A 19483-nucleotide genomic window follows, 5' to 3' on the forward strand; every position below is an offset into this window, starting at 1 on the left:
TTCAGCATAGCTGATAATTCTGGATCCGGCTCGGGCAACATTGAACTCCCGGAGGGAGACAATGCAGCCGAGTCATCATCTCTAGAAGTCAGCTCACCCTCCGATGCTGCAATCGGCGTCCTGTCCTCCAGGGGAGCCCCGAGTGAAACCGCTGGTCCACCCAATACAGATGGACCAGCAGACAACACAGGAGGCTCCAGTGGTTGCAGTGGAAGGGAGGAGTGAGGAGCCCACAGGGAATGGTTACCTGGCGGGACATCCAACACTATCCTCCGGTCACCCATCCCACACAGCACCCGAGGGTGGGGCATGGTAATGGGGACTCGCTTTCCGCGAACGAAGGCGAGTCTCGCCCTCAACACTGCGACAGTCATGTTTCCACTGTGAAAACATGAGCTGTCCACAAAAGCTGTCTCAGCGTGCTGTAAGCCCAAACACGTGACACAACAGTTGTGACCATCAGAGAGAGACAGGGAACGACCGCACCCAGAAACGCACGGGCGGAATGACATCTTGAAAAAGACGCAAACGCACCCGTGTTGCTCTTTCAGAAAATAGGACCGTCACCAGTGCCGGAGCACACAGGGGAATGACCGCGGCAACACTGAACAGAGAACTGAAACAGAGAAGCACTCACTTTTCCGCCCTCTAACCAGCCATCAACACACACAAACATTTAGAAATTTGTTGCTGTTAAAACAGCAGTTGAGAGCTCAAAGCTCGCAATCACCGCTGCACTCGCGCTGTAGAACACCAGCACTGGGAGAGTCTTCCTGAAGAACACCGAAACACTCGCTCGTTGTAGACAACAGCACTCTCAGAGACATCAAACGATCGGCTCCGAAGCGAAAGGCAACTAGTGCGTGCATCCACTTCCGTATTTATACCTGCGCCGCAGGGGCGGAGTGTGTGATGCGAATCACGCACGCCAATTACATTGGCTCGTTCAATAGTACTCGAAGAAGACAGGCTCTCTAGCGAGATCCCATTATCGACTGAACGGGAACCGAGGTTACGTAAGTAACCGAGTACGTTCTCTTACGAGAGTATCTCTCATACTGCGTAATATCTTACGCTATGGGGAACACAATGCAACACGCCGTGCGTACTGGGATCCGACACCAAAGTCCCAAGGGCAGTAGCCCGGGGCTCATATAGTGCATAATCACCGTAGACTCACAGAGAGTCGGAGAAGAGAGGCTACAAGCATCATTCCCCATGAAATAGCATCCCACAGGAGCTAGTTATGTTAACAGTGTTTCACGCAGACAGGGTGAACGTTTTCAGCCTGAACTGGGTATAAATACAGGTTATTCAACACCCATGGAGCTGTTCTATCGATCAGTGAGCGATGCACAAGCAAAACTCAGCATTCTGCGCCGGCGCAGCGGGGCAGATAGTACTGAATTCTAGACCGACAGCAGCTTGGCCTGTAAGGCGGGAACCTCTAGGTTATAAAACCTTATAAATGTAGACGGCGAGGCCCAGCCTGCCGCCATACAGATATCCTGCAAGGAAATCCCGCTAGACCACGCCCACGACGAGGCCACTCCTCTCATGGAGGAGCCAGCGCTATGGCATCGACTATCCATCTGGATAGGCTCTGTTTTGATGCGGCCAGTCCCTTGGAGCGTCCGCCGAACAAAACAAAGAGCTGCTCGGTCTGTCTGAAGACAGCTGAGCGGGATACATAAGCTCTCAGTGCCCTGATTGGGCAAAGGAGACTCGCATCCTCCTCCTCCTCATGAACCGGGAGGGCGCACAGGGAAATAACCTGGGCCCTGAATGGTTTGTTGAGGGATTTGGGCACGTACCCGTGCCTTGGTTTGAGTATGACTTTTGAGTCATTAGGCCCAAACTCCATACATGAGAGCGCTTACTGAGAGCGCTTGTAAGTCCCCTATGCGCTTCACTGAAGCGAGAGCCATAAGAAACACCGTTTTGAAAGACAGATGTTTCATGTCTGACAAATGGATTGGCTCGAATGGAGCACCTTTCATGGCTTCCAAAACCGTAGAAAGGTCCCACACAGGGACTGAGGGGGGTCTGGGAGGATTCAGCCTCCGAGCTGCCCTGAGGAATCGCACGACCAGGTCATTTTTCCCCAGTGACTGGCTAGACGTCGCTTTTGCAAACGCCGCTATGGCCGCTACGTATACTTTTAGCGTGGATGGGGTTCTACCCTTATCCAGCAGCTCCTGAAGGAAGGAGAGCACTTCTGCCACCCCGCAGTCTACGGGTGAAAAGCCCTGAGCTTGACACCAGGCAGAGAACACTGACCATTTTGAGGAATAGAGCCGTCTAGTAGGCTGTAGCCTGCGTGATCGTGTTTAACACTGCCTCCGGGAGATTAGCGGGTACTCGTTGATGGCCCATGCATGTAGGGACCACAGATCCGGGCGAGGATGCCAAATCAAGCCGTTTGCCTGAGAGAGGAGGTCTCTCCTCAACGGTATAGGCCACGGGGCAGTGCTGGTCAGCCCATTCAGGGCTGGGAACCAAGTCTGGTTCGTCCAAAGCGGAGCCATGAGCAGCACTGGGCATCTGTTTTGCCTGATCCGTTCCAGCACTTGAGGCAGGAGCGAGACGGGGTGAAAAGCATAGAGGGGGCAGCGGGGCCATACGTGAGCCAGCGTATCCCTGCTTTTGGAGAAAAAGTTCGGACAGTGAGCGTTTTCTTGGGACGCGAACAGGTCCACCTGCGCTCTGCCGAATGTCTCCCACAAAAGTTAGATCATCTGTGGGTGCAGCGACCATTCTCCTGCTGGGACATTGTTTCTGGACAGTCTGTCTGGTCCCAGATTCAGGTGACCAGGCACATGCGCTGCCCTCAGTGAAAGCATGTTGTGCAGAGCCCAGACCAGGAGGCGTTCCGTCAGCCTGTAAAGGTTTCGGGACCTGATGCCGCCCTGGTGATTTATGAATGCCACCACTGACATGTTGTCCGACCGGACCAAAACATGGTGGCCTTTTATCTGGGGTCAAAAGCGCCGTAGCGCGTTGTCGACTGCCAACATCTCTAGACAGTTTATGTGTAGAAACCTATCCCGTTCTGACCACTGGCCAAAGAACGGTCTGCCCTCGAGCAGCGCTCCCCATCCCGAGGTGGAGGCGTCCGTGGACACCACCTTCACACTCGAGGGAGTCCCCAGACTAACGCCTGACTGACACCAGTTGGCCATTTTCCAAGGTTACAGAGCCGAAACGCATTCCATGTCAACCCTGAGGCGAAACAGACCAGAGGTCCATGCCCGGGGCGAGACTCGCGCTTTCAGCCACAACTGCAGTGGGTGCATGCGAAGCAGGCCCAGCTGAAGTACTGAAGATGCTGATGCCATCAGGCCCAGCATTTTCTGAAACCTTTTGAGAGGGACTATAGAGCCACGGCGGAAGGATTTCGCGGCGCGCTGAATGTCCAGTCTGCGCTCCGGCGACAGACGTGCTGTCATAGACAGCGAGTCCAGCACTGTTCCAAGAAAATAAATTTTCTGGCTGCAGAAAACAACACCAAGGTGGACATCGCCAGACCGATCACGCACGCTACGACACCCGTACCCCAGAGGGTGAGGTCGAATGCAGTGCGGTGCTCACCTATGAGCGCACGGTCTGGATTACCCTCGTGCATGCCATGGGTGCCCTAGCCTGCAGCAACGCCATGGCACGCAAGAGGAAGCGGCTTGCCCACAGGCTTTGTAAGCTCTGCCCGTCGGAACGAACGAAACCTCACAGGCCTTAGGGGGGAGACGAGGATCCCCCCAAAAGGCAGCGGCCGCCGGACACAGGTGCACCTGTGTCGACAGACCGCTCCAATGGAGGGACACCTCGCAACCCTTCACCGTTCCTCCATCAAGGGTAATGAGGGGGAAAAGCTATTCAGGCAGTTTCTGGCAGAGAAAGATGCTGTTCACCACCTGATAAGCTCTCCATGGATTTCGGGAAAGAAAGGCACTTGGGCGGCGAGCTGAGAACCAGCACGGCCTTCCCCAAGATACCAAACTCCAGATTCCAACCGAGACTGAACGGGACACGGTGGAGGTTCCACTCGAGCCCGGCAGCCTCGGCGGCCCGTTTCAGCATAGCTGATAATTCTGGATCCGGCTCGGGCAACATTGAACTCCCGGAGGGAGACAATGCAGCCGAGTCATCATCTCTAGAAGTCAGCTCACCCTCCGATGCTGCAATCGGCGTCCTGTCCTCCAGGGGAGCCCCGAGTGAAACCGCTGGTCCACCCAATACAGATGGACCAGCAGACAACACAGGAGGCTCCAGTGGTTGCAGTGGAAGGGAGGAGTGAGGAGCCCACAGGGAATGGTTACCTGGCGGGACATCCAACACTATCCTCCGGTCACCCATCCCACACAGCACCCGAGGGTGGGGCATGGTAATGGGGACTCGCTTTCCGCGAACGAAGGCGAGTCTCGCCCTCAACACTGCGACAGTCATGTTTCCACTGTGAAAACATGAGCTGTCCACAAAAGCTGTCTCAGCGTGCTGTAAGCCCAAACACGTGACACAACAGTTGTGACCATCAGAGAGAGACAGGGAACGACCGCACCCAGAAACGCACGGGCGGAATGACATCTTGAAAAAGACGCAAACGCACCCGTGTTGCTCTTTCAGAAAATAGGACCGTCACCAGTGCCGGAGCACACAGGGGAATGACCGCGGCAACACTGAACAGAGAACTGAAACAGAGAAGCACTCACTTTTCCGCCCTCTAACCAGCCATCAACACACACAAACATTTAGAAATTTGTTGCTGTTAAAACAGCAGTTGAGAGCTCAAAGCTCGCAATCACCGCTGCACTCGCGCTGTAGAACACCAGCACTGGGAGAGTCTTCCTGAAGAACACCGAAACACTCGCTCGTTGTAGACAACAGCACTCTCAGAGACATCAAACGATCGGCTCCGAAGCGAAAGGCAACTAGTGCGTGCATCCACTTCCGTATTTATACCTGCGCCGCAGGGGCGGAGTGTGTGATGCGAATCACGCACGCCAATTACATTGGCTCGTTCAATAGTACTCGAAGAAGACAGGCTCTCTAGCGAGATCCCATTATCGACTGAACGGGAACCGAGGTTACGTAAGTAACCGAGTACGTTCTCTTACGAGAGTATCTCTCATACTGCGTAATATCTTACGCTATGGGGAACACAATGCAACACGCCGTGCGTACTGGGATCCGACACCAAAGTCCCAAGGGCAGTAGCCCGGGGCTCATATAGTGCATAATCACCGTAGACTCACAGAGAGTCGGAGAAGAGAGGCTACAAGCATCATTCCCCATGAAATAGCATCCCACAGGAGCTAGTTATGTTAACAGTGTTTCACGCAGACAGGGTGAACGTTTTCAGCCTGAACTGGGTATAAATACAGGTTATTCAACACCCATGGAGCTGTTCTATCGATCAGTGAGCGATGCACAAGCAAAACTCAGCATTCTGCGCCGGCGCAGCGGGGCAGATAGTACTGAATTCTAGACCGACAGCAGCTTGGCCTGTAAGGCGGGAACCTCTAGGTTATAAAACCTTATAAATGTAGACGGCGAGGCCCAGCCTGCCGCCATACAGATATCCTGCAAGGAAATCCCGCTAGACCACGCCCACGACGAGGCCACTCCTCTCATGGAGGAGCCAGCGCTATGGCATCGACTATCCATCTGGATAGGCTCTGTTTTGATGCGGCCAGTCCCTTGGAGCGTCCGCCGAACAAAACAAAGAGCTGCTCGGTCTGTCTGAAGACAGCTGAGCGGGATACATAAGCTCTCAGTGCCCTGATTGGGCAAAGGAGACTCGCATCCTCCTCCTCCTCATGAACCGGGAGGGCGCACAGGGAAATAACCTGGGCCCTGAATGGTTTGTTGAGGGATTTGGGCACGTACCCGTGCCTTGGTTTGAGTATGACTTTTGAGTCATTAGGCCCAAACTCCATACATGAGAGCGCTTACTGAGAGCGCTTGTAAGTCCCCTATGCGCTTCACTGAAGCGAGAGCCATAAGAAACACCGTTTTGAAAGACAGATGTTTCATGTCTGACAAATGGATTGGCTCGAATGGAGCACCTTTCATGGCTTCCAAAACCGTAGAAAGGTCCCACACAGGGACTGAGGGGGGTCTGGGAGGATTCAGCCTCCGAGCTGCCCTGAGGAATCGCACGACCAGGTCATTTTTCCCCAGTGACTGGCTAGACGTCGCTTTTGCAAACGCCGCTATGGCCGCTACGTATACTTTTAGCGTGGATGGGGTTCTACCCTTATCCAGCAGCTCCTGAAGGAAGGAGAGCACTTCTGCCACCCCGCAGTCTACGGGTGAAAAGCCCTGAGCTTGACACCAGGCAGAGAACACTGACCATTTTGAGGAATAGAGCCGTCTAGTAGGCTGTAGCCTGCGTGATCGTGTTTAACACTGCCTCCGGGAGATTAGCGGGTACTCGTTGATGGCCCATGCATGTAGGGACCACAGATCCGGGCGAGGATGCCAAATCAAGCCGTTTGCCTGAGAGAGGAGGTCTCTCCTCAACGGTATAGGCCACGGGGCAGTGCTGGTCAGCCCATTCAGGGCTGGGAACCAAGTCTGGTTCGTCCAAAGCGGAGCCATGAGCAGCACTGGGCATCTGTTTTGCCTGATCCGTTCCAGCACTTGAGGCAGGAGCGAGACGGGGTGAAAAGCATAGAGGGGGCAGCGGGGCCATACGTGAGCCAGCGTATCCCTGCTTTTGGAGAAAAAGTTCGGACAGTGAGCGTTTTCTTGGGACGCGAACAGGTCCACCTGCGCTCTGCCGAATGTCTCCCACAAAAGTTAGATCATCTGTGGGTGCAGCGACCATTCTCCTGCTGGGACATTGTTTCTGGACAGTCTGTCTGGTCCCAGATTCAGGTGACCAGGCACATGCGCTGCCCTCAGTGAAAGCATGTTGTGCAGAGCCCAGACCAGGAGGCGTTCCGTCAGCCTGTAAAGGTTTCGGGACCTGATGCCGCCCTGGTGATTTATGAATGCCACCACTGACATGTTGTCCGACCGGACCAAAACATGGTGGCCTTTTATCTGGGGTCAAAAGCGCCGTAGCGCGTTGTCGACTGCCAACATCTCTAGACAGTTTATGTGTAGAAACCTATCCCGTTCTGACCACTGGCCAAAGAACGGTCTGCCCTCGAGCAGCGCTCCCCATCCCGAGGTGGAGGCGTCCGTGGACACCACCTTCACACTCGAGGGAGTCCCCAGACTAACGCCTGACTGACACCAGTTGGCCATTTTCCAAGGTTACAGAGCCGAAACGCATTCCATGTCAACCCTGAGGCGAAACAGACCAGAGGTCCATGCCCGGGGCGAGACTCGCGCTTTCAGCCACAACTGCAGTGGGTGCATGCGAAGCAGGCCCAGCTGAAGTACTGAAGATGCTGATGCCATCAGGCCCAGCATTTTCTGAAACCTTTTGAGAGGGACTATAGAGCCACGGCGGAAGGATTTCGCGGCGCGCTGAATGTCCAGTCTGCGCTCCGGCGACAGACGTGCTGTCATAGACAGCGAGTCCAGCACTGTTCCAAGAAAATAAATTTTCTGGCTGGGAAACAGCGAACTCTTCGCCCAATTGACTGTGAGACCCAGATTCTCGAGATGCTCGAGTAATGTGGTTCTGTGTTCTATGAGCTCTGAGTGCGATCGAGCTAGTATCAGCCAATCGTCCAAGTAGTTCAGAACTCGCATGCCCTGCAGTTTCAGGGATGCGAGAGCCGCGTCCATGCACTTCGTAAATATACGGGGCGCTAGGGACAGGCCGAACGGTAGGACTGTGTATTGATATGCCTGCCCCTCGAAGGCGAATCTCAAAAATCGCACGTGACTTGACGCTATTTGTATTTGGAAATAGGCGTCTTTCAGATCTATTGACATAAACCAGTCTCCCTGGCGAACTTGCGCGAGGATTTTCCTGGCTGTCAGCATCCTGAACTGGCGCTTCACAAGCACTCTGTTCAGCTGTCGCAGATCTAGAATGGGTCTGAGACCCCCGTCTTTTTTCGGTACCAGAAAATATCTGCTGTATAGCCCCCCTTCGCTCTGAGCCTGAGATAAAGGTTCTATGGCCCCTTTGCTCAGTAGTTTCGCAATTTCGGCTCGAAGTAAATAAGATACTTCGTTGTTTACCGTGGTTTCGACACGCGCTGTGTAACGGATGTCGAGCGAACTGTAGCGAATAGCCTCTTTTTATTGTGTTCAACACCCATTCTGATACCCCGGGAAGCTTTGCCCACGCATATGCGTGAATAGCTAGAGGTAGAATTAAATCTGGGCTCTGGCCGCAGCATAGCGGCGGCCGCAGAGCTTCCGTGTGCTGAGACATAAACACTGTGTTTACAGCGTGCGAGGCGGGGGGCGCGCCGATCACGGCGGGCAGCCTGGTCGCGCTCGGTTTCTCTATAACAGATTGTGGAGAGAGAGCGAGCGGGACAAACCTCGTAGGGTTGAGCGTGTTTGTGAGGGAATGTGGGCGCGGGACAGCGGGCACACTCACTGCACAGAGAACACCGTCGGCTTGTGCTGACTGAATGTGTGCTGGTTTCATTTTCACAGAAACCGTGGGACACGCATCGTGTAGTGTTTGTGGGCACTGTGACGTTGGCACATTCACTACATTTTTCGCACAATCGTCATGAGTCGATTTTATTTTTGCTAGCCCTGAACTGAGGCGGGCTGTGTCTGTGTGTGGGAATGGGCACTGAGACATGGGCATTCTTACAACACTCATAACACCATTGGGCGTGGCCGGAACACCAGAAAATACACTCTTTATTGGATTTATCTGGGTAGCCGTAACAACGGCTTTTGTGTGCAGGCAAGCTGGCAAACAAACCGGCTTGTTGACTGCTAAATACACTGGAACAGTCACATTGCATAGAACTGGACGAGCGAATCGTTTCGGTGAAAATCCGTCCGCAGCGGGATCTGAACACCGTCGCTTTTCTAGGATGGCTAGGAAGGCTTTGGGACTTCGGGCTTGATCTCAATCCTCGGCCGGGGCCCACGCTGAGGGGGGGGCGGCGTGCGGCAGAGCGAGAGTCTCTGTTCTCGGGCCTGACGGCGCTGAAAAGCAGCGGCGGCGGGTGGCGTTGGCTGCGGCTGGGAGCTCCCGGCAGACAGCTGTTTCGAGCGACCTGCTGCGGAACTAGAGCACTTCGGGAGCAAGTGCTACATCGCCTTGTTAAAAAAACGCAACTTGATCCTACAGAATTAGTCAATTACAGGCCGAACTCAAATCTACCTTTTCTGTCAAAGATACTAGAAAAGGCAGTATCCTCACAACTGTGTTCCTTTCTTGAAAGAAATGGTATCTGCAAGGATTTCCAGTCAGGATTTAGACCGCACCATAGCACTGAGACAGCTCTCATTAGAGTCACAAATGATTTGCTCTTATCATCCGATCGTGGTTGTATCTCTCTATTAGTGTTACTTGATCTTAGTGCTGCATTTGACACCATTGACCACAACATTCTCTTAAATAGACTAGAAAACTATGTTGGCATTAGTGGAATTGCATTAGCATGGTTTAAATCATATTTATCTGACTGCTATCAGTTTGTAGCAGTAAATGAAGAGATGTCTTATCGGTCAAAAGTTCAGTATGGCGTGCCACAAGGCTCAGTACTAGGACCGCTGCTGTTCACTCTGTACATGCTACCTTTAGGAGATATCATTAGGAAACATGGAATTAGCTTTCACTGTTATGCTGATGATACTCAGCTCTATATTTCTTCCAAACCTAACGAAACTCACCAATTCACAAAATTATCGGAATGCATAGTTGATATCAAAAATTGGATGACAAGTAATTTCCTACTACTAAATTCTGAAAAAACAGAGATTCTAATTATTGGACAAAAAACTTCCACACGTAATAACCTAGAATACCGTCTAACACTTGATGGCTGCTCTGTTAAGTCTTCGTCGTCAGTTAGGAACCTGGGTGTGCTCTTTGATACCAATCTTTCATTTGAAAGTCACGTGTCTAGTGTCTGTAAAACCGCATTTTTCCATCTTAAAAATATATCTAAATTACGTCATATGCTCTCATTGACAAATGCGGAACAACTAGTTCATGCGTTCATGACATCAAGGCTAGATTATTATAATGCTCTACTGGGTGGTTGCCCTGCACGCTTAATAAACAAACTACAGCTAGTTCAAAACGCAGCCGCTAGAGTTCTTACCAAAACCAGGAAGTACGACCATATTAGCCCGGTTCTGTCAACACTGCATTGGCTCCCTATTAAACATCGTATAAATTTTAAAATATTGCTGATTACTTACAAAGCACTAAATGGTTTAGCTCCCCAGTACTTGAGCGAGCTCTTAACGCATTATAGTCCTTCACGTCTATTGCGATCTCAAAGTTCTGGCCAGTTGATAATACCTAGAATATCTGAATCGACTGCTGGCGGTAGATCCTTTTCCTATTTAGCACCAAAACTTTGGAAAGATCTTCCTAACATTGTCCGGGAAGCAGACACAGTCTGTCAGTTCAAAGCTAGACTAAAAACACATCTCTTTGACCTAGCATTCACATAACACTCTATAGACTTCTATAATTCAATATTAGGCTGCTTAGATTAGGTCAGCCAGAACTGGGAACACTTCCCTTAAATCCTGATGTACTCGTTACATCATAAGAAGAATGGCATCTACGCTAATTTTAGTGTCTTTGTTTATCCTGAGGTTTTCCTGCAGCCTGCCGGATCCATGCCGTTTCCAGATCTGACGAAGGACTTTCGCCTGGACCTGATGACAATGCAGTGCTGAAGTGCCAACCGGCCTCTCCATATGGAGGATCCCTATACCACTCTACAGTTAAAGCGTTGTGGAATTTTTCGGTTCGCGTACCTACCCAAAGTGATAAGATAAAATAAAATTCTGCATCAAAATTTATAGACAAGACAAGTAGTTTGTTTAGGCATGGTTTGTAAGGAATTACAAACCTGCGCACATATATTCAAACGCACATAACTATAGAATCAATTCTTAATGCGCATGTGAATGCCATCAGCGTCTATCACAGGTTCACGTTTAAAGTCTGTTTAGAGAGAACGGTGTGGCCTTAGCGGCCCCGAATTTAATAACAAATGATCATTTAGACGTAAGTGAATCAATCAAAACTAACTTTAGCTGGAAAAAACATTTTTCAAGAACCACTATAAAACCAAACCAATCTCTGTTACCTTAAATTATATGTTTATCTCTGTAAAGCTGCTTTGAAACAATCTACATTGTTAAAAGCGCTATATAAATGAGGTTGACTTGACTTGACTGTGATGTCTTTTGAACCTCTTGGTATCTGTCCACGAAATCTTTGACTGTAGATCTGAAGAGGCCCGCTGACGAAATGGGCGTGTCGAGAAAAACAGCGCGCTCTGAATCCGTCATCTCAGACAGCGTCAATCAAAGGTGTCTCTAAGCCACGGTGAGAGAGGCCATGTTCCGCCCCATCGCCTGTGCAGCAGATTTCGCAGCGTGTAGAGCCTGGTCCGTAGCGCTTCTTAAATCCGCGATGCTGATCAATTCCACGCCTTCCTCGTCCATTTTACAGAGAAGGTCGGCCTGGAAGATTTGCAATATGGCCATTGTTTGCAGCGCTGACATAGCTTGTCCGGCGGCGGTGTAAGCGCGACCGTGCATGGCTGACGTCACTCGGCAGGCCTTGGATGGCAGCACTGTCTGCGCTCGCCGTCCAGCCTAGGGCGGGCAGAGATGTGATGCTACCGCTGCTTCCACTGGAGGAAGAGAAAGGTACCCTCTATCTTTCGCACCGTCCACAGTGGAGAATGCAGCAGAGACAGAGGTACGTATCCTGGCTGAGAAGGGGGCGTTCCAAGACCTCGAGACTTCTTCGTGAAGCTCAGGAAGAAAAGACACGGGTCTAGAGTGTGACGGCACGTGGTCCTTTTTGAGGAAGCATCCGTCCAGATGGTTGCGCGCTGGCTGCGCGGACACCTCCCAGTCGAGGCCGAGGTTATCGACGGCTTGAGAGAGCAGACCCATCAGCTCTGATTCAATGCCAGCTCGTTTTCCGGCAGGCTTGCAGGCAGCGGGGGGTAGGTCCACAGAGCTCGCCCAATCCTCACTGTCTGATGCCAGGATAGAACAGGCCTCGGCTGTTTCGTCGATCTCAATGACGGAAGCGGCGGCAGACGGCGGCCGTTGTCCGTCGGTGAGCGACTCGAGCGATGCTGGCGGGCGAACCAGCGAGCTTTGGCGGGCAGGAGAAGGCTCGGGATCGCGCTGAGCAAGGCGCTTTTTACGGCGCGGCGCTACCGCGGGCTGCATTGCAGGCTCCTCACCCAGGCAGGAAACGCAGATGACGTGACGGTCCCCGTCGCTGAGTGTGGCTCGGCACGAGGCGCAGGACCTTTGCATCTTTAAAAAGACGCAGCTCTTTTAGGAGAGAGAGATAAACAGTGAGAGTGTGAGTCGTAGCGGCGAACACACACTCTAGCAATTAAGGATATAGAGACGCCGGAAAGCGTAGCAGGTACGGCGGCTGAAGGCGGCGAGTTGAAGGCCTGCGGCTTCAGGCTCGAAGGCTCGTCCCGCAGAAGGCTTTCTGTCAACGGCGCGGCTTCTCACTCCGGATCCAGCGATGCTGTAGTGCTTCGCTGAAGAGATGAAAATCAGTTTGTATCAGCCTGTCTAGCGTATTTATAGGCCAAGGCCACGCCTATTCTGGCGGGACATGACGAAATGGGCGCGAAGCGCCCCCATTGGGTATCACGTCGTGCAGGGCCTCCCTCGATAGGCTGCTGCTGTTGCCGCAGGGCAGCCAATAGGCGCGCGAGCTGTCTTGCCTATGTCTGCACACTGCCGCACAGCGTTTTACATTAATTCAAAATTAAGGATAATTTTTGGCTTCAATATCTCGTGGAAAAGAGGTTTTCCCCATAGCGTAAGATATTACGCAGTACGAGAGATACTCTCGTAAGAGAACTTTAGATCTAAGCGACGGATTATGATCTCTTTTTAATCGTGAGAGTCTGCTGTAAATATGGATGTGCCATTTTCAACGATCGTAGTATGTTTCATGAAGTTACCAGCCTAAAAACTCTTTTAAAGCTATATTTGTTTACTTGGCTTATATGTGTGACTGTGAGGTTATATGTATTATATTTCTGTGAGGGATATCTTTAGGTCTGAAAAATGGATTATGGTGACTTTGGTCTCTTGTTAATCGTGAGAGTCTGCTGTAAATAAGGATGTGCCATTTTTAACGATCGGAGAATGTTTCATGAAGTTAAAAGCCTAAATGCTACTTTAAGCTTTGTTAAACAAATTTTTACTTAGCTTATTTACGCCTGTGGGGTTACATGTGTCATAACTCAATGAGGGATATCTTTAGATCTGAGTGACGGATTTTGGTGACTTTGGTCTTTTTTTAATCGTGAAAGTCTGTTGTAAATAAGGATGTGCCATTTTTAACGATCGGAGCATGTTTCATGAAGTTACCCGCAAAAACGCCAAGTCTAAGCAACTTTTTTACTCATGTGCATCTGTGCTGTTTTCTGTGTGTTATAACATAACGAGGAATATATTTAGATCTGAGTGACGGATTATGGTGTCTTTAGGCTATTTTTAATCGTGAGAATCTGCTTTAAATAAGGATGTGCAATTTTCCATGTTTCATGAAGTTACGAGTGAATAACGCCACGTGAATGCCACATCAGTATATTATTTACATATGGGTCTTGCAGGGCTTAACTTACAAAAACTCACTCAAGTTTAGTCAAAGCCCAAAACAATTGGGCTTGTTGTGATCTACTCCATGAGACCTTTCAAATGACATATGACTAGGGGTGAAACGATACACAAAACTGACGGTTCGGTTCTTCCCACGGTTTTGACGTCTCAGTTCGGTACGGTTCGGTGGGGTGGGTTTAGAAAGCTAAAATTGCTTTTTTAAAACAGTGGTTTAATGAAAAAATTGTCTTTGTCTTTAAATTATTTCACTTACAATTAAACGTTTTGCAAGGATTTTAAAAAAAGGTCTGCTAATGCTGTAAACTATATGGAGCCAACACATTACAATAACATTAAAGGTTAACATAAGAGCCTAGACTTTTAGCCTAAATTCAGATGCTATTTATTTTTTAGATATAATAATCATCACCCAACACATTGTATGAAAAAATTTAAACTGAACATAAGGCAGTTTTTGCATTTTACATAACTTATGTTTTTACTCTAATTCGTTATTGAAATATAATAATTTACAAAGTTTCTGTCATTTTCATTAAAGATATTTTAAACATACATTAAATAATTAAGATATCATTAACAGGTTAAGTAAAATCTAGCCTAATATGTAGGCTAATATAGTGCATTTATTTAGTGCAAGAGTTCATTTCTCTATGAACCAACAAGCTGTGGACACTGTAATTATGACTAGCCTGCTGAGGTAAATATAATGCTTTGTGACAAAGCTGTTTTATTGACGTATTTCCGCTGCTGAAACACTGATTGAGCGATTAAACGAGTTATGATGCCTTTCAATTAGTATACTGTATCTTACAACATACCTTCAGGTGTCCATTCATATATATATATTCATATTCGGTACGCCATGAGAGAACCGCGATACGTATCGTGGGTTCTGTATCGCGGTTTTTCGGTTCGGTTTGAATATCGTTACACCTCTACATATTAGGGGTGTCACGATTCTCCAAATCCTCGATTCGATTACATTTTCGATTCTAAGATCACGGTTCGATTCGATTCTCGATTTTTACTTCTTTTTTTTTTTAAGCACAGGTTGCTGTTGCTCCTAAAAAGCTGACATCAGTTCATCGCAATCTCACACATCTCTGTTATTATCAATGAAACTGGCTGCACAATGAATCTTTCATAATATATAGCCTACACTTTGTTTCTTATAATTAGAGGATTTGCCAGCTTACAGAATTCAGCACTGAACAAAAAGTCTGTTTTGAGCGCTGAGTCTATCTTAAATGCTTCTGATTGGCCATTGCGTTCAAGAAATCAACACGTATATGTCTGTGATTGGCTAAATCGCTCAACGCTGCAAACCGTTATAAATAGAAACTCTGGCCTGTAAATCGTTTCTATTTTTGTTTTCGTTGTTCTTGTTGCTTTTCTGCAACAGATAAATACAAATGTATTAGTTTTTATATGTTTTATTCATAGATATTTCTAGTTTACGGGAGTCCCGCGAATCGTTTTATTCTCCCGCACACACAGAGTGAGTGCATTACCGCCCGCGCTCGCACTCGGCCATCAAATCTAGTCCCGCGACGCACTCTATTGCGTTGGGAGTGCCAGTCTATAGATCAAGAGCCCGGCGCGAGGATAGTGACGGGAAATATCGGCCCGGGTCGGGCCAAGTTCGGGCTCGGGCATAGAATCTAAGTTAGAGGACTCACAACCTTTCAACACGTGTGTTTTTTTCCGAATGAACAAAAGACTCGGAAGTTCAAGTAATTATTAATGTTCCCTGTAAATTATTTTTGACTGCATTATAATGATTTCTTAATTCAGAATATGATCAAGATTGCGTAGGTGGATTGTGTTCGGGGAATTGCCTTTTATATGTAAAGCCCCTGAAATGACTAGAAAAAAGATTAGTTAATTTTGATGAACGAGATTGAACAATAGAGTCAGTAAAACGATCCGAACTTTCCATCACGGGCGCGACATGGGGGCGTGGCAGCATCGACTATTCCATTAAAACAAAGACACCATTAAAACAAAGACCAATTTTTCTTAGGCGTTTAACTCAAAACCAAGACAGCAGAGGTTATAGGCTATAACCAAATACACCAAAAATAGACACCATTAAAATTGGTTGAAAACCAAATGAGTTGTTATTAGTTGAATTATTAGTTGAATAAAAAGGAAGTGGGGTGCGTTGGAATGTAGGTGCATTGAAAAGCTGTGATTCTAAGCTTTAAAATGATACCTATTTTGTGTTATTACATTCAGTGGTTGCTTAGTAATTTGATTATGAATTTTTTTCTTGGGATGGTGTCCCATGGGTGGGACAGTTAGGGCTTAAGGGGTAACAAGTTTAATCTACAGATAGCTGTGGTTTATCCGTTACTTAAAAAACACACAAACATTTACCTATGAGGATATTTCAGGGCATAGGCAGTAGACACATATCCTCCAAAATCATGGCCCAGGAGAATCATATGTTCCAACCCTTCTGCCTTTCTCCAGTCCTCCACGGATTCTACAAACTGGTCCTCTGCATCCTTGGCATCCCTGCCAAAGGTTGGTCGACTGCTGCGTCCAAAACCCAGCATGTCCAGTGCGTACACAGGCCTTCCTTCCCCTGCAAGGGTAGACAGGTTTTTCACCCAGAGACCCACTCCACCCCCAAAACCATGTAGTAGCACTAAAGGAACCTGAAGGCGTTGAACCCCAGAGGCTGAGAGGTCAGATGAGCTCTCTGTTTCATTAAAGCCCAGAGTCCAAATGTAGTTGCCATAAGAAATTGGAACATGTCCTTGAGTAAACTTCACTTTGATGGCTGAAAATACAATATGTTGAATAGTTTGTATGGAGATCAGAATCTTTTTAGGAGTTACACACTTACACATATATACTTACGTTTCAGGATTCTGTCTTCTGATTTTATAAGATGGGAGGGTGAGGTGGGACACCAGGACGGCAGCCAGCTGGAGATACACCCCGATCTATAATGTGCAGTGAACAAATGCCCATTTGACAAGAAGACAAAATGAAACAACTGTTCCGTTTTTAGTTTATTTCCCTTGACTTTCTCATCATCCCTCTGGCTCTTGTCTCAGAACATTTTCTGTCCAACAGGCAGAACTAAGACATGCCCTTCTGGCATTTCACAAGGGTTTTACATGATCCGTACTTTTATTTATCTCCATTTTACAAATGTAATGATGATGACAATCCTGAACCTAAATGTTGAAGGATCTAAGAATTCTGAGTAATCATGTATGATTATACATAAACAGTCATTTGATTCATCATTTAATCATGTATTCATTACTATTGTTTTTACATTTGTTTTTACATTTTATATTACTTATTTTACTTGCTCTTGCAATGTTTTGTTGTTCAATCTTATGATTGTCTTATAATCTTATGATTGCAGTAAACGGGCAATAATAGTCCAGTTTTTGCTGTGGTAAGGCTTGTTAGATTTGTGCATGCAAACGAGGTCCGAGTATTGAAACATCCAGACGAAGTCTGAGCATTGAGACATTCAGGCAAAGTCTGACCATTGAAACAACCAGACGGAGTCTGAGCAATGAAGCACATGCAACTAAGTTTATTCAATTATTTCTGATGTGAATGTGCACATTCAAAATGTTTTCCTACGACATACCAAGTGCATTACATGGTTGTCAGCTTTAAAAGTTAAATATCATTGCTGTTTTTTGTAGTGCAAATTTTGTTTTGAAAAATGAAAATAATAGTAAGTTTTCATCAGTTATTTTATCTACGAGTCTTAGATTTAGATTTATTCCAGATTTCTGCACATAACAATGTCTAACATTTTCTGTTCTCATTGATAACAAGTTTTTTACTTCTAAAATCTGAATCCTTAAAATGATAAAAAGAATTTAAAATAGACTCTCTCTCTCTCTCTGTGTATATATATATATATATATATATATATATATATATATATATAAACAAAATCGAAAAAGTAATTAAAAAATGTTAAATAATTTAAGAAAATATGTATTATAGAAAATATATATAAGAAATAATATTTTTGATGCACAAAAAGCATCTACTACTACTACTACAACTGTTAGATCTAGTTGCATGAGCTGTTGTATCTATTTATTTTATAAACATACACGTACACAGAGTTGTTAACATACACAGCTTACCTCCTTTCTGTAAGTACAAATTCCTCTTCATTTGTTCTCATTGTTCCTCTTTCATCACTGACATATTATTTTTGTGAGAATGTGATCTTGCTACACAGGCAGTGAAAATAGGGAAGTGGTCAAAGAAGATCCCCAAGGGCCAAAGAAGCACCTTTCACCCACTCTTGATTAAAGCACATTTTCATTTTCATTTATAGCGGATAGAGGTCACATCTCTGTAGGGCCACAAGGGCCATTTGCTATTATGTATTTGCTATTATTACATCTTTTATGACTTGTGTCCTCCAACACCAATGAAGTTTTTGAAAGTCTACGTCTATTTTTTTCCCCTCTATTTTATATAGGAGTAAAGTTGATCACAAGGTTCCCGGTTAAAATCCCACTGTTGCCAGAAATTAAGGTTGTTATTTTATGCTGTGAATTATGTTTTAATCATAAAATCACATAACTGTTTTTCACATTGCTGAAATTAATTATGTTATGGCATACTACAATATAAATTAACATTGAATTAATTATATATTTCTGATTCTAGATATTTTATATCTGATTATTAGATAGTTTATGCACTTTTCGTTTTTTTCGTTTAAGTTTATTTCTGCTCCAGTTATTTTCTAAATATTATTTTATACATTTATTTTTGAAAACATCCTCACATCGTATTTTTTCACAAGTGCCTATTACTTTTGCACTCACACACTTTAGCAAAGCAAACCACTAAAAAAAATGAGGGAGAGAAGCATTTACTTATTTTCTATCAGACATGAACACACAAGCCCAGTGTAATTTCTTTTTTAATCTACTCCAATCTGCTCCTTTGGAATTGCCAGTATATAACGCCCTTGTATTGGCTGTGCTATCTCCACTGTCGTGAACTGCCTGTATTTCTTGCACAAGTTGTAAGAATCAGAAACTGAATCAGAATTAGCTTTATTTGGCAATTTTGTGTACACAATTTGTCTTGGTTATAGGAGCTACCAGTGCAGAAGAAAGTACATACATAGTGCAGACAGACATAGGAATTAGACGGTAGAAATTAAATATAACAATAATATAAGAAAAAAATATTTAAATAATGCTATAAAAATACACAGTTATGAGAGTTTAATTGTTCAGGCTGAATATAGATATGCATGCTCTGTAGGCAACCTGCAGGGGGTCCAGCAAGGGTCCAGTGATGTTCTTCAGGTAGGCTAACTCCAGTCTTTCAAATGAGATCATGACTACAGATGTCAGAGCGACAGGTCTGTAGTCATTAAGTCCAGTGATTTGTTTTTTTGGGGGGAACTGATAGTGGAGCGTTTGAAGCAGCAGGGAACTTCACACTGCTCCAGTGATCTGTTGAAGATCTGCGTGAAGATTGGGGCCAGTTGGTCAGCGCAGGCTTTTAAACAAGCAGGTGAGACACCATCTGGTTCTAAAGCTTTCCTATTCTTCTGTTTTTTGTAGACTCGGCGCCTCCACACAAACCTTAAGCACAGGTTGGATGGCAGCAGGGGGGTTGCAGGAGATGTTTATGTATGTGTGAAGTGCAGATCATAGCAGGGGTGTGAGTATAGGCTTCTCAAACCTGCAGTAAAATGCATTTAGATCCTCAGCCATTTGTTGAT

At 46.7% G+C, this 19483-nt stretch overlaps 1 protein-coding gene across 3 annotated transcripts in view; it reads right to left on the reverse strand.

Annotated features, from left to right (window-relative positions):
- abhd5b (abhydrolase domain containing 5, lysophosphatidic acid acyltransferase b) overlaps positions 1 to 17994 on the reverse strand; it is a 43871-nt gene extending 25877 nt beyond the window's left edge. The window contains exons 1-4 of one of the 3 annotated variants that reach the window (XM_077195557.1): positions 17874 to 17958; positions 16606 to 16691; positions 16481 to 16525; positions 16117 to 16327 (exon numbers count right to left, since the gene is read on the reverse strand). In XM_077195557.1, coding sequence (XP_077051672.1) covers positions 16117 to 16327; positions 16481 to 16525; positions 16606 to 16691; positions 17874 to 17914 — 383 coding nt within the window. In that variant the 5' untranslated portion in view covers positions 17915 to 17958. Of the gene's footprint in view, positions 1 to 16116; positions 16526 to 16605; positions 16692 to 17873 lie in introns of all 3 variants that reach the window. The other 2 variants (XM_077195556.1, XM_077195558.1) reach the window with 2 other exon arrangements.
- Between the last annotated feature and the right edge of the window lie 1489 nt (positions 17995 to 19483).

Source organism: Siphateles boraxobius, unplaced genomic scaffold, assembly GCF_051911475.1.
Source record: "Siphateles boraxobius isolate OS27281-9 unplaced genomic scaffold, OSU_SipBor_1 33, whole genome shotgun sequence".
Lineage (NCBI taxonomy): Eukaryota > Metazoa > Chordata > Actinopteri > Cypriniformes > Leuciscidae > Siphateles > Siphateles boraxobius.